Source organism: Phaethon aethereus (genome assembly GCF_964289735.1).
Source record: "Phaethon aethereus genome assembly, chromosome: 13".
NCBI lineage: Eukaryota > Metazoa > Chordata > Aves > Phaethontiformes > Phaethontidae > Phaethon > Phaethon aethereus.
The window spans coordinates 22647855-22661028 of record NC_138589.1 but is presented as its reverse complement, the minus strand read 5'-3'; the positions used below and the strand labels follow the sequence as shown (position 1 = coordinate 22661028).

The following is a 13174-nucleotide window of genomic DNA, read 5'->3' as shown; positions in this document are numbered from 1 at the left end:
GAAGAAAGTAAAAAATATGGTTCCTGGTCTGGGAGGTGAGGGGAGCTGGGGATTGCATGGTGGAAGAGCAGGGGAAACGGGTGGTATGTAACCAAATGCACACAGCGTGCAGAAAAGCAAGAGACAGTATTCTGGTTGTAACGTCAAGCAGCTATAGCAACATGCAGATGAAGGAACAGACAGCACATGCCACTAAATGGGTTGGTTTTTTGTTTCCTTCCTTTAACAAATTTTTGGCAGCTATATAAAGCTCTGTGTACAGCAAGTATGTACTTCACAAGGGTGCTCACTTTTTTTGTATCAAAAATCTAGGTCTTGCTATAAAATAATGAAAGACAATGCCATAAATACCTTAATGTCTAGATAAAAGCAAGACAAAGTGGTAGATACAGAAGCCAAAGGAGAAAGCAATAAACAACACACTGAGGCGGTGGGAAGCTGTCCACCAGTTTTGCTCACCTTCAGTCTGACCCATTTCCAGTTCAAATTCCCTACACTCTTATCACACAAATTCATTTTAGCATAAACAATCAAAAGAGCTGTTAACCTAGCAGCTTGGTTCTAATGGAAGAGCCTCACAGGTATGACATTTCAGTGAAGAAACCTTTAGCCAAATGTCTCTTCTCTCCTAGACACTAGGTCCAGGCCCAGTTAGCAGAGCCACAGGCCCGCAGCTTTGTCAAGTTTCTTTCCAAGCACTTGGAGGCCACTGCCTAACTGAAGATCAATACTTTACTTGCTAATATCTGGGAGGCTTATGTTCTAAAAGTAAATAATAAAAGCAGACACACCACACACAACCAAGCAGGCATTTGGATAAATCAACTAGAACCCAGTTGTTCCACTCCTGATCCCATCCATCTTGAAAAGGAGTATTATTCGAAATGCACTAATCATCATCTACTAAATTACAATATAAAACTGTCCCAGTTTAGCAGCATTTTGCTGAGAGAAAAAAGTAAGGAAAAAAATTATTTCCCATCCCCTTTTGCCTTGATTTCAGCAAGATGCCAAGCAGACAGCACATCCCAAGTTGCCGCCTTGCTTCCAGGCAAAACCATTCATCAGGACCGTTAGGCCAACCTTAAAAAGAAAGCAGGATACACAGCCTTGACCCTTGAAATCAGATGACTCTGAAGAGCTCGTCAGTAAAAGTCAAGTAAACAAACACAGGACAACATGGCTGCAGCAATATATATGACTCTGTGACATACAATGGCCAGCCCAGCCTACAAAGTTTCAACAGTGTTACAAAAACATCCTGATTCAATCACATTTAAAAGGTGCATGGCCCTTTACTGATGCTGCATTACTGCTCGCCTGGATCTTTCTTACTGTGAGCTGGAAGATAACTAATTTACAGAAATGGAAGAGAGTTCTTTACAGTAATCACGAGTTCTTTACAACAATTAGAGGTCTTCTGTGCTGGCTGAGCAGCTTACTGTGGTCATTTCATCTTCTTGATTTTATTTATCTTAACATGGGCTCCAGAAACACACATTATCATTCTGTAACAGTAGTTACATGAGTTGTTGTTTGCCACATACACCTCTTCAGAACCAATGCCATTTCATATTCTCTTCCCTCTAAAGAAGCTAGACAGGATCATCCAATACAGTACAATACCAGAACAGTCTTGGTATGGTCAACAGCATACAACAAATTGTAGACACCAATTCTCTAACACAAGGGAAAAAACTTAAAGTACTCAAAATATCACTGTCAGGAGTATACTTTCAGATCCTGAAACCTCAAAGCATGTGTTGATGGAGAGAGAGGTGGTACCCTTACTTCTTGATGCAATTGGTCATAAGAAGATGGACATCCTGTCTCTCATCCAGCAGCAACATGGCACCTAAATACCCAATGCGCTTGTCTGTGAATTTCTGAGAGGCAATGAGCTTGAGGCACTCCAACTGGAAAAAAAAAAAAAAGGAAAAAAGAAAAAAAGACAGAATTAGCTTAAACTATTTCTTAGCTAGAGGAGAAACAGTTTGAATTTTGATGTTTACTTATTTTGGTCTCCCAGAATGCATTTTTTTTAAAGTATATTTTATTCCCATTTTGGTGACGTGGAAAACAAAAGTAGGTTAAATGACCTGCCCAAAGCTCCCAGCAAGCCAGCAGGAAAGTCATTAGCAGCTCCTGCATCTTGAAATAGCCAGATACTGCTGGCTTTCTAAGACCTCAAATATACCAGATACGTGGGTTTATGTCAGATCAGAAAAGTAAAAGATAACATATTCGTAAAGTCAAGGGATCCACCATTAAAAACAAACTAGATCTAGATTTCCAGATCTTTGCATGTGTCATGTTTATATGCATTGGAAACCAGGCTTAAATGGGTCTATCTACCTACCAGAGAAGGGATCAATGTTCTGTAAGTTAAGCTGTCAAAACCAGTTTTTGTTTATTATGATCTGTAACTAACTTGCTAGCTAGGTACACCTTAGATACAGTCAGAGTTAAGTTTTTGTGCTGCTCTGTAATCCCTATTCGAACACCTGAAGTTTGACTAAAATCATATGCATTACAGCCACTACAAGCTTCCTTTCACCATGTAGAAAGGTTAACTGTGTTCAAAAACATAAAGGAGATCCCTAAGATAACATGCATAGCTGCCACCTGCACTCAGCTGATTAAGACTGTAATTGCTAATCTGTTTTTAAACTTAACACCTTCTTACTAAAAAAAAAAAAAAGAGACCTCAAACACAAAGATATTCTGACATTACTATGCACTCTCCTGCAGAAACTGGCGGCTTGGACGGGTTTACTCTTCGCTGAGTGAGGAACTGGCTGGATGGCCGAGCCCAGAGAGTTGTGGTGAACGGCGTTAAATCTGGCTGGTGGCCAGTCACAAGCAGTGTTCCCCAGGGCTCAGTTCTGGGGCTGGTCTTGTTCAATATCTATTTATTGATTATCTGGATGAGGGGATCGAGTGCTCCCTCAGTAAGTTTGCAGATGACACCAAGTTGGGTGGGAGCGTTGATCTGCTGGAGGGTAGCAGGGCTCTGCAGAGGCATCTGGACAGGCTGGATCGATGGGCAGAGGTCAACTGTATGAGGTTTAATAAGGCCAAGTGCAGGGTCCTGCACTTTGGCCACAACACCACCAAGCAACGCTACAGGCTTGGGGAGGAGTGGCTGGAGAGCTGCCTGGCAGAAAAGGACCTGGGGGTGCTGGCTGACAGCCAGCTGAACATGAGCCGGCAGCGTGCCCAGGTGGCCAAGAAGGCCAACAGCGTCCTGGCCCGTATCAGCAATAGTGTGGCCAGCAGGAGCAGGGAAGTGATTGTGCCCCTGTACTCGGCACTGGTGAGGCCGCACCTTGAATACTGTGTTCAGTTTTGGGCCCCTCACTACAAGAAGGATGCTGAGGTGCTGGAGCTTGTCCAAAGAAGGGCAACAAAGCTGGTGAGGGGTCTGGAGCACAAGTCTTATGAGGAGCGGCTGAGGGAACTGGGGTTGTTCAGTCTGGAGAAGAGGAGGCTGAGGGGAGACCTTATCGCTCTCTACAACTACCTGAAAGGGGGTTGTGGCGACGAGGGTGTTGGTCTCTTCTCCCAAGTAACCAGCGATAGGAGGAGAGGAAATGGCCTCAAGTTACGCCAGGGGAGGTTTAGATTGGAGATTAGGAAAAATTTCTTCACCGAGAGGGTGGTCAAGCATTGGAACAGGCTGCCCTGGGAGGTGGTGGAGTCACCATCTCTGGAAGTGTTCAAAAAACGTGTGGATGTGGTGCTTCAAGGCATGGTTTAGGGAACATGGTGGCGCTGGATTAATGGTTGGACTTGATGATCTTGAAGGTCCTTTCCAACCTTAGTGATTCTGTGATTTGTCTCTAACAGATAACTAATCAAGTGTAATCAATCTCTACTTTCCAGACAGGAAGCAGCAGAAATGGCTTCTTAAAACAAGTAAGAGACCTAGCCCTCACAAACACATCCCATAAGCCTGTTTCACAAATTAGCTAAAGCAGCAAGTAAGCATACACAATGGGTTTAAGGAGGGGTCAGACAAAGCTTGCAACAGATCCATTTTACAGGAAGTAAAGAAGGCATGCACAGGCAAAAATACAGGGCATCACAAAAAGTTTTTCATGGTCCCTACCTACAGGGAAGCTTGAACAGGGCAACAGACACAGGGGAGATGCAAGAAGCACACACACCAGGAGGGTAAAGTTGTATAGGATACAACAATAAGAAAATTAGAGTTGAAGTGCCAGAGAAAGCAAGTGCTATGGCCTAGCCACTGACAAGTTCTCACAACTGCATGGCATCATGACATACAACTCAACTGTGCAAGAAATTGTCCCATATGAACACCCAGCTAGGGCAGGGTAACAAACCACTAAGAAAAAGTTTAAGAGAGAAGTAAGTTCAGTTTGCTAGCTTTAAAGGGGCTGAAAATCTAAAATAAAGAAACACCTCTGAACAAGATCAGTCATCCACAAGGATAACTGAACTTGCACCAATGGGCAAGATCAACCAGGGATAAGGTACAGAACACTAGGTATTGACCTCTTATCTTTCCAGTGCTTTCTATAGGAGAATAATGCACCTCTGAACCAACATTCTTCCCCAAGTTTACAAGATACTTTCTTATATAATCCTCTGTAAAAATGCAACATAGAATTGATGACATCTAAGCTACAGTGTAAGAGCCAACAAAGGCAGAAGACAAATGACTAAGAAAAAGGAGAAGGAAACTAATGACTGCAACAGATACTGTAAGGTATATTTCTAGTACTTTTGAACTTCAAATTTATTCTTGAAATTTACCCCACAAAAGGCAGATGAGTTATTGTTTCATTTGTATACAAATACATGCAAACTAGCTTCATGCACATAAATACCGAGAAACATGATCAGCTGAAGCTCTTACTAGATCTAATTAGTGGAAGAAATCTTGATACCATTATATCCATTTAGTTCAAAGGAACAATTAAAATCTGCTACATCAGTACTGTAACAGATACATTAGTAAAACTGGCTATGATACAGACATTTAGCCAGACTACAACTTGGGTAAGTTTTTCCTGACATAATTACTCTTACAACTGGAAATTTTTGCAAGTAAAAATAATGGCAATAATAATAAAGTTATTTGACCATTTGCCCAGGCTGCCTGACACCTTCTAAACTTGCACAAATGGCCTTTGCACATGCTCAAGAGGCAGCTTGCCATCCAGTGCATCTTAGCATGCACTTGCTAAATATGGTGCTCATGCTCATATTTCTGTACAAGATATCCTGGGTCAAAGTTAAGGCCCCCTGGCTTGGAATGAAGTCAGTCAACCATCCACTACTTATGACACCTTCTCTAAATTCTCTTTTATTATTGGTTACCCCATCCACAATGTTAGCTGAAGTCAGAAGTCTGCTTACATCTTTAAGAGAGGCTGTCTAACACAACTTGTGGCACACTCCTGTTTTTCACCAAAACATATTTCCTGTGTATTTATCCTGTCACTCTCAAAAACTTCCTGTCTACAATGCTGGACTGCCTATCTACAAGACTCCACTGCTGGAACAGCATATGTCTTCAACAGGTCCCCAATTCATGCAAACGATACTCCACCTACACAACATTATCACTTTGAAAGATTACTTCCAGTTATAAGCATTGAAGACGTGCAAAGGTCCACAACTTACTCACTTAGAGAATACTTTTTAAAATACCTTCTCAACCTTGGGCCGTGTATCTTCCTGAAAGCACAGCTGATAAACTACATGAGAAACAAGGCCATCGAATGAAGTACTTTGTTCCCAAAATAGTCAGCATTGATGCTTCTGTTTGAGATGTAGCAACCCCAGCAATAACAGATATTGAATGATCTGTTTATCCTTCTTCCACTGAGAGTCAAGAGGTAATTTACCGTTACTGACCAAAGCAGAAGCTGAAAAATTGTTAGATATCTGGTCTAGTCTTCCGTATATGTTGAATACTTGAATAACAAGATAAAATGATCCAAATGAAGTTTAAAAATGTTCCTAACATAGGTCAAATGTAGAAATTCTGGATGACACCGATCTGTAACACACTTCATTCTTCTTGTGGCTCTTAGCCTTAATTTTTGTCACAGGAAGTTTCTCTCTTGGACCAGGGAGTCTGGCTATGTGAAGTGTTAAGAACAGGATAATACACAAATTCACTTGCTCTTATGCAACAATTCGTTATCCTGTGAGGAGAATCCAACGATGTAGAAGTAAGATGATGCACTTTATATACAATAGCACAGCCCAGACTCACTCCCTAACACCACAGACTATTTGGAATTTGATTCCAGTGGTTTGAGTTTACTGTTTCAGTGAAACACGTCAGGATCAGTAAATCCAATCATGAATGGACAGACTCCCAAGAGATGAAGCTAATTTAAGGGATACAATTTGACTGACTTTTTATTTAGCTTTATGGAAGGCCTGGGTTAGATTAGTATTAACAGGACACTTACTGACTTTAAGCAAAACAGACTATGCCCCAAAGACTAAGCAAAGCTCATCTTGAAGGACATCTTGTAGATCAAGAACTTCCATCTCCCCATCTCCCTTTTCCACAGTCTATCTGTGTCAAAAATAGCACATCAAAAATAAGCCAAGAAATGGAAAACTCATACCAGCAATCTCCAAGTCACCTCACGAAGATGGGGATAAGGAACATCAATTTCTTATTGCTGGGAACAGACGAGCTCTTATCTGCCTACAATAGATTGCTTTAGAAGGAAAAGGGCTATAGAACCTCCTTTGAGCATCTGCTATTTTCCATCACACACAGAACTCCAAAGTGCTGTTTTAAACCCATTTAGAAATATTCAGATGTACTGGACAGTGGTTTAAGAACTACTGCTCTGCAGAAACATGGGTGGTGAGGAGCAGACAGTCTGGCAAAAGCAGGCTAACCCTAAGCTTCATAACAAAATACAGAAGTCTTCAAACAGCAGATCTCACTTAAAGGCAGAACTAACTAATGTATGTTCAGAACATACGTGAAGAGGAACCTCAAAACATCCCGAAGAGTAGACAGCAAAAGTGCAGCTAGGAATGCTCTGAGCAAGTCAATGTGCCCAAAACACACAAAGCAGACTGGCATATGCACATAGCATAGCAAGCATTGAACTCTGACCCACCTGTCCAAAATGTGCAGGGTATCCCAGCATGTGCATATACAGCAGCTTTGCCACATTTCTGCATCGGTACGTGTTATCTTCCTCTCGGAAGGATGACCGGATAGCAGCACATTCCTTTTGGATCATCTCACGCTCTTCTGCCTGGGTTCTTGCTGTCCGGATGGTCCGGATCAACTCCCGCAGTCTGATGGGGGCTGGCATCCTCTGGGAGGAGAGAGAGATCTGTAAACCTTGTACTGTACCTAAAGGCTTCATAATGGTCTCATACGTTTGCGTATGTTTTTCTTCTTTCTCCCCCTACAATGATATAAGTAGAAGAATTAAGAAAATGCAGAGTGCTTCACCAGCATGGTTAAAAGTAACCTTGAAAACCACAGGAATTCATTGTACCTCACATTTGCTTTTCCAGGACATTAGAAATGGAATTGCTATGCTTTGAGCTGGCTGTCAGGTGAATATAACACGACTCCCCATTCAAAACAGCACTCTGCAAGGTATACTCTCATATTCGCTTCATCTGCCTCTCTCCAGAAAAGTCAGGCTCCAAAGAAAGTTGATCCCAAAATCATGACAACTTGCGACAGAAATCCTTTAAGAAAAGCAATGCTGTTTAGTAACTTGCACAAGATTTCATACAAGTGTTTCAGATAGCCATGCTTCAAAAATCCTGCAAACTTGTGCCACACACACTTCCTTCTTAGAGGCAAGGAAATAGCAGAAGCAGCAGATGGAAGTGCAATCCTAGCTGTGTGGATATTTCAGGGAATTTTCTTTTAAAAATAAATCAAGTTGACACCATCCCTTTACTGCACACCAAACAAAACAATCCTTTCTAAAACAAACAATCCTGTCACATTACTGTTTGGTGGCACACATATAAAAATAGTGTGTAAGAAAAGTGTATTCTACATGAACTCCAAATAGTTTCACTTCACCAGATGGAATACTGATGGAGCCATCTGACCTAGTGAGCAATTTGGTCTTCTCAGTATCCCTCAAGAGAAAAATGGTTCTCAAAAGCCAAACTGTAGAATTATGTTCACCAAAGCAGACTTTTGACTTACTGGGAAATCAGACTGTGCAAGCTTCTCTACAGTCTTCTTTCATCCACGCTAGACTGCAAATATAACTAAGCTGTTCTGATAACAGATAATGTCACATCAACTTGTAAAAAGTTGCCACGGCAGCCTGCTACAGATTTTGTCTGGGTCACCATCCTCACAAAATGGTGTTTCACACATTTTAAGCACTGCCATATCAGAAAAAGATGTGCATGCAGATGCTGTACTAACTGGCTCGCATGACACCACAGAACAGAGGCTGGGAAGCATACAGAGTTAGCAGGGGACTTGTTTGCTGCAGAGAAGCAGAGCGAGATGCACATACAATGAGTAAACATGGCCTCACAGTAAGAGAGCTGAATGCAGCTCTATGGGTCTGGATTATAAATCTGGTCTCCTACAGAATTAATATATAACACTAAGTCTCTTCAGTCAAACCATGTCAACCCCTCATATTCCAGTTCCTCATCTTCATACCTAGAAAGTTTGAATTTACAGAGACACAAAGCATTCAATTTTGAAAATGGAAGAGTAGGTATGTTCTTTCTGCATAAGGAAACTCTGCCCCAAAATGCTGACACACGTTAAGATCAAGATTATTAGACATGTTAATCCTTAGTCTTGCCTTGCCTCTCCATGTGAATTTATAACACTTCCCACCATTACTGTGGTATGAATGAATGAATGCTTACTATGCATTCAGATGCTGCAGTAACAAGCATCACAGAAATGGTCACGGGGAAGTAAGAAGTCTGTCTCCAGAACAGTATTTGAACATGCAATAAATAAGGCCGTTGAATGTGGCAGCTGTTCTTTTAATGCAGCTTGTAATGTTCCTACACTGCAAAGACCCTCCTCACACAGCATCGTATCTAGATGCGTATGAGGAAGCTTTTAGTTAGATGGAGTCTTTAAACCCTTACTGCAGGTGCCTGTTCTTCAGCTAACAGTACAAGTGATAGTGGTAGAACTGTGATCTTTCAGCAGCAGGTTAAGGTTGTAGGATCACAACAAATAGAACATGAAAACCCTGCAGAGCATTAAGAGCAGTACATTGAGACACACCTATTGTACAGTCCCTGGAGATCTCAGATGCTGAAGTGCAAGTCTCAAAGGAGCACGTACAAATAATTTTTGCAAATATTAATTGGCCAAATTGCAAGACCATTTTCACTAGTGCAACAAAATAGACATCCTCAAAATAAAAGGACAACTCCCCAGCACTCATACAGGAAGTCAGCCAGAAGCATGAAGGTTTCAAAGCTTTTCACATGAAAGGTAGTTTAATTCTATCCATTTCCTGCTGCATCACACCTATCCACACATAATAAAATACTTTTCCTACCCTAATAGAGCAAAATACTTTACTAAAATCCTGCAAAAAGCCTCTGATGAATAGCTTGCTTAGGAAATTTCAAAATGAGCCACTTGAAACTATTAAAAAAAAAAGGAAAACTAAAACCATGGATTTAAATGGCATGTAGTATTAAGGTAACTGGGCAAGTATTGATTATTGCAAGCTAGAGTTCAAATACAGCACGTACTACTTGTTTCCTAGGTGTTGTCTGGCTGTGCTGCTTTACTCTGTGGTAATTCACTCTTAGTGAAAAGGGATAAACATAGATTAACTGTGTGCTATCACTGGAGACTTGTTAACTTGCTGCTAATTACACCCTACTACATATGCCGAAATCTTGTTTGCATAAGCCTATCCTTAGAGCCTGCCTTCAGAGCTGAAACTCTGAATAAAACTTAAGACACAAGGCTTGCCTACCTAGGAAGCTGTTCTGCAATAAGGTAGGATACAACCCCCTCCCAAATTCTATGAATCCTTATAACAACATCTGCTTAAATTCATGTTTCTATTCTAAATCTGTCATATTGGAAGTGGTCTCAATCTCCTATGAAAGCTATTCTTAATTAATTCAAGCTAATCCCTCATTTCTATAGTCTTCAACTTAACCTACTAATTTACATGAAGAACATTATCTGCCAACCTTTCACTGTCCTAAATGGGCAGTCAAAGAAGGCAGAAAGCAGATCAGAAAGGCCATATCAGGTCTGATGGAAGCTCCATCCTGTTCAGCATCCTGCCTCTGACAACAGCAGATCCCTAGGGAGTGTAAGAATAGGGCAGGCATGTAGCAATACTTCCTCAGAGTTCTCTTGTAGTCTGCAACAATTTGTGTCTCAAAGCCAGAAATAAAAACCACTCTGGCTTTACCTGGAACCCAGGTAAACTTCTATAATCAACAATATTCTGCAGGACACAATTTGAGTTCCACTGCTTCACTGCATGCCTTATGGAGACTCAGCTACTACTTCTGTTCTGCATTTCCAATTGTGTTTCCACTGATGCTCCCAATTATTCATTATGCTTCCATTGTTATCCCTCCCTCATCCTCTCCAGTCTGAAAAACACAGCTTCACATCCAAGCCCTTCCATAACTGATTACCTCTGTTGCCTTGCCTGCGCATTCTACAATTCTCCTGCATCCTTTCTGAAGGGGGAGAGCAGGAGCAAAATGCTGCACACAGCATTTAAGAGACAGATGTGCCATTGATTTATTGGTATAAAGCATCTTCTACTTTGCTCCCTATTATTTTCCTAATAATTAGTAACACTCAAGTCTGAGGTTCTGATTGCTACAAAGTGCTCGCTTGTGTTTTTCACATAACAGTACCATAAACCCAAAAATCTCTTTCCTGGGTGGCAACTGTCTGCTTAGTCCTTAATTTTTAAGCCTGGACTCACCTCCTACACACACATATCACAAGGTTCTAAATTGATTTTGATAAGCCATGTTCATGTTGGAAAATTGGGAAGAAGTTAAAAAAATAAAAGTACTACTGCAGGAATATTTCTCTGCAGTCCACAGGCAATAATTTCATAATCACTAAGATGACCCATGTGCAGGCTCATGCTGAAAGAGGTGGTTCCAGTCCTTCCATTGTGCTGACACTGGCATTCCTGGGACAGTATCACACAAGGCAACCTGTACATGTGAAAACCAGCTTGCTACTTTCCTCCTAAGAAGAGTAGTCTTCAGACACATCAGTTTGGTTTGTGCAGACACAATGGCAGCAGCAAGAACATACAGCTTTGGGAGACACAAGATGGAGTGGGGAAGATGTGAAGTGTTCCCCCCAGCAGTAAACCACACTTAACTAGGGTTCAGAACCATAGTGTAAGTTGATCCAAAATCTTAATGTTCTTGAGAAGCTAGGCAATGGCTATCATAAGTTAAAACCATGACTGACTTTTTTATCTTAAAGAAAGAATTCTTTGGCAACTTTTTGAAACACTAATACATAGTCTGCAAACAAACTGAAACTTGGCAGCAACTTGCTTTGACATCACAAGTCCTTTTGCTTCCACTCTATATTTGAAGGGTTTATAAACTGCTGAACACCAATATCTTCAGCCTGTGACTTGTACAATCTCGCTGCTTTCCTTGCCATTGCACCAAAACATTCTATAGGTATGCCCATAGAGGGCTTCAGCATGTTAAGTTTGGCCCTGCACAATAGGCAGCAAAAGGACAGACCGCCTGAATTGTTTTAGTCAATGAGTAAACAGCATTGAATGAAGCTACCATATATTCTAAGTGCATCTTTTTATGAACATTTATTTTGCATCCTTCACCAGTGTTTAGACAGGACTTCCCATCTGAGAAGACAGGTAAAATGAAAACAAACACTGAAGATCTAATATGATTTCACCCTAATATCATCCAACCACCTAACAAATGAATAGTCTATATTTACAAATGCCCTTGCATAAATAAATAATCAGCAAGCTACACTGTAAAGATTTTTTTTTCTCCTCACTTCACAACCACAGGAATGCAAGCAGAAACCAGCATCTTGGAAAGCAAAGAATTAACGATTAAGGTTCATAATCGGACGACAGCCAAATTATGAAGCTACCTCCTGCTTTCATCTGTGGAACACACTAACAGGCAGTTAGTACAGATACAGTCCAATCTGAACTACTTCCTAAGAGCTATTGTATCTCACACATGCTTCCTGCCTGATAAGGATAGAACAATTCAGAACTGCTCTGATGGAGAACAACATGAAGGGCAAAAGACAAAGTTATGATTTCTTTTCCAGCATTCAGAACTTCTGCCCTTGTGCTGCAACTCCATACCCAGTCTTTTTTTTTTTTTTTTTTTAATCAATATTATTCAGGCTTGTTTTTTAAATATATGTTTGAATTCTTCCCATTAAAAAAGTTTCACACCACCCATATAACAGTGTGTCTCCCCCTTACTAATCACTTCATATGCTTACTCCTTTAGGGCTTGAGCTCCTGTCTTGTGCACATACTCTTCTAGCATTTCAATGCATAGTAATTCCCATGCAATGTACCACGCTGGCCTTTCTTCCCCTCCACAAGAAAGTGTTCTCTTACTACCAAGAATTTCTTACAGGTATTTGATTTCTGCTTTCAGTGACTTTAAGATTCTTTTGCATGCATGCTAATACACTGCTCTCAGCAATACAAGTGTATTAGAAATCTCAGCTCATTTTTAAGTTTCAGATATTTCAAAGTAAGTGTAAGCAGTAGATACCACAGGAGCGAAGAAGCTTTGGACATGAGAACACTTAGATTCAGAAACGTTCCAGAACAGATTAACACTTACCTATTATCAACTATTACAAAGTCTATTATAATTCCAACAGACCTTTAATGGGCTATACCTTGGGTAATTCCTGCTGATTTTGTGTTAAGCGTGACTATTTGCATGACACAATATGCATAGACCCAAACAACTGAAATAATTCGGTGAGAGCTTTCTCACCAACAGACTACACAACCAAATACCTCTTGCCCTGTACTGATGCACTACAGGGCAAAAAGGGAAATTGCAGAGAACAACAGGAGCCATGCCAGGTAAGGCACACAACTGATCTAACCCAGTATCCTGTCTCAGGACAGGAAGTAGCAGGTGTGTAGAGGAAGTAACAGAGAAAATACAT

At 40.9% G+C, this 13174-nt stretch overlaps 1 protein-coding gene across 2 annotated transcripts in view; it reads right to left on the bottom strand.

Moving 5' to 3' along the window:
* The window catches only part of AP1G1 (adaptor related protein complex 1 subunit gamma 1), a gene marked incomplete at its 5' end in the record, with an annotated part of 37928 nt that extends 30600 nt beyond the window's left edge, over window positions 1-7328 (bottom strand). For both annotated transcript variants that reach the window (XM_082005588.1, XM_082005589.1), the window contains 2 exons: window positions 1792-1916; window positions 7128-7328. In XM_082005588.1, the coding sequence (XP_081861714.1) occupies window positions 1792-1916; window positions 7128-7328 (326 nt within the window). The remainder of the gene's footprint in view (window positions 1-1791; window positions 1917-7127) is intronic.
* Between the last annotated feature and the right edge of the window lie 5846 nt (window positions 7329-13174).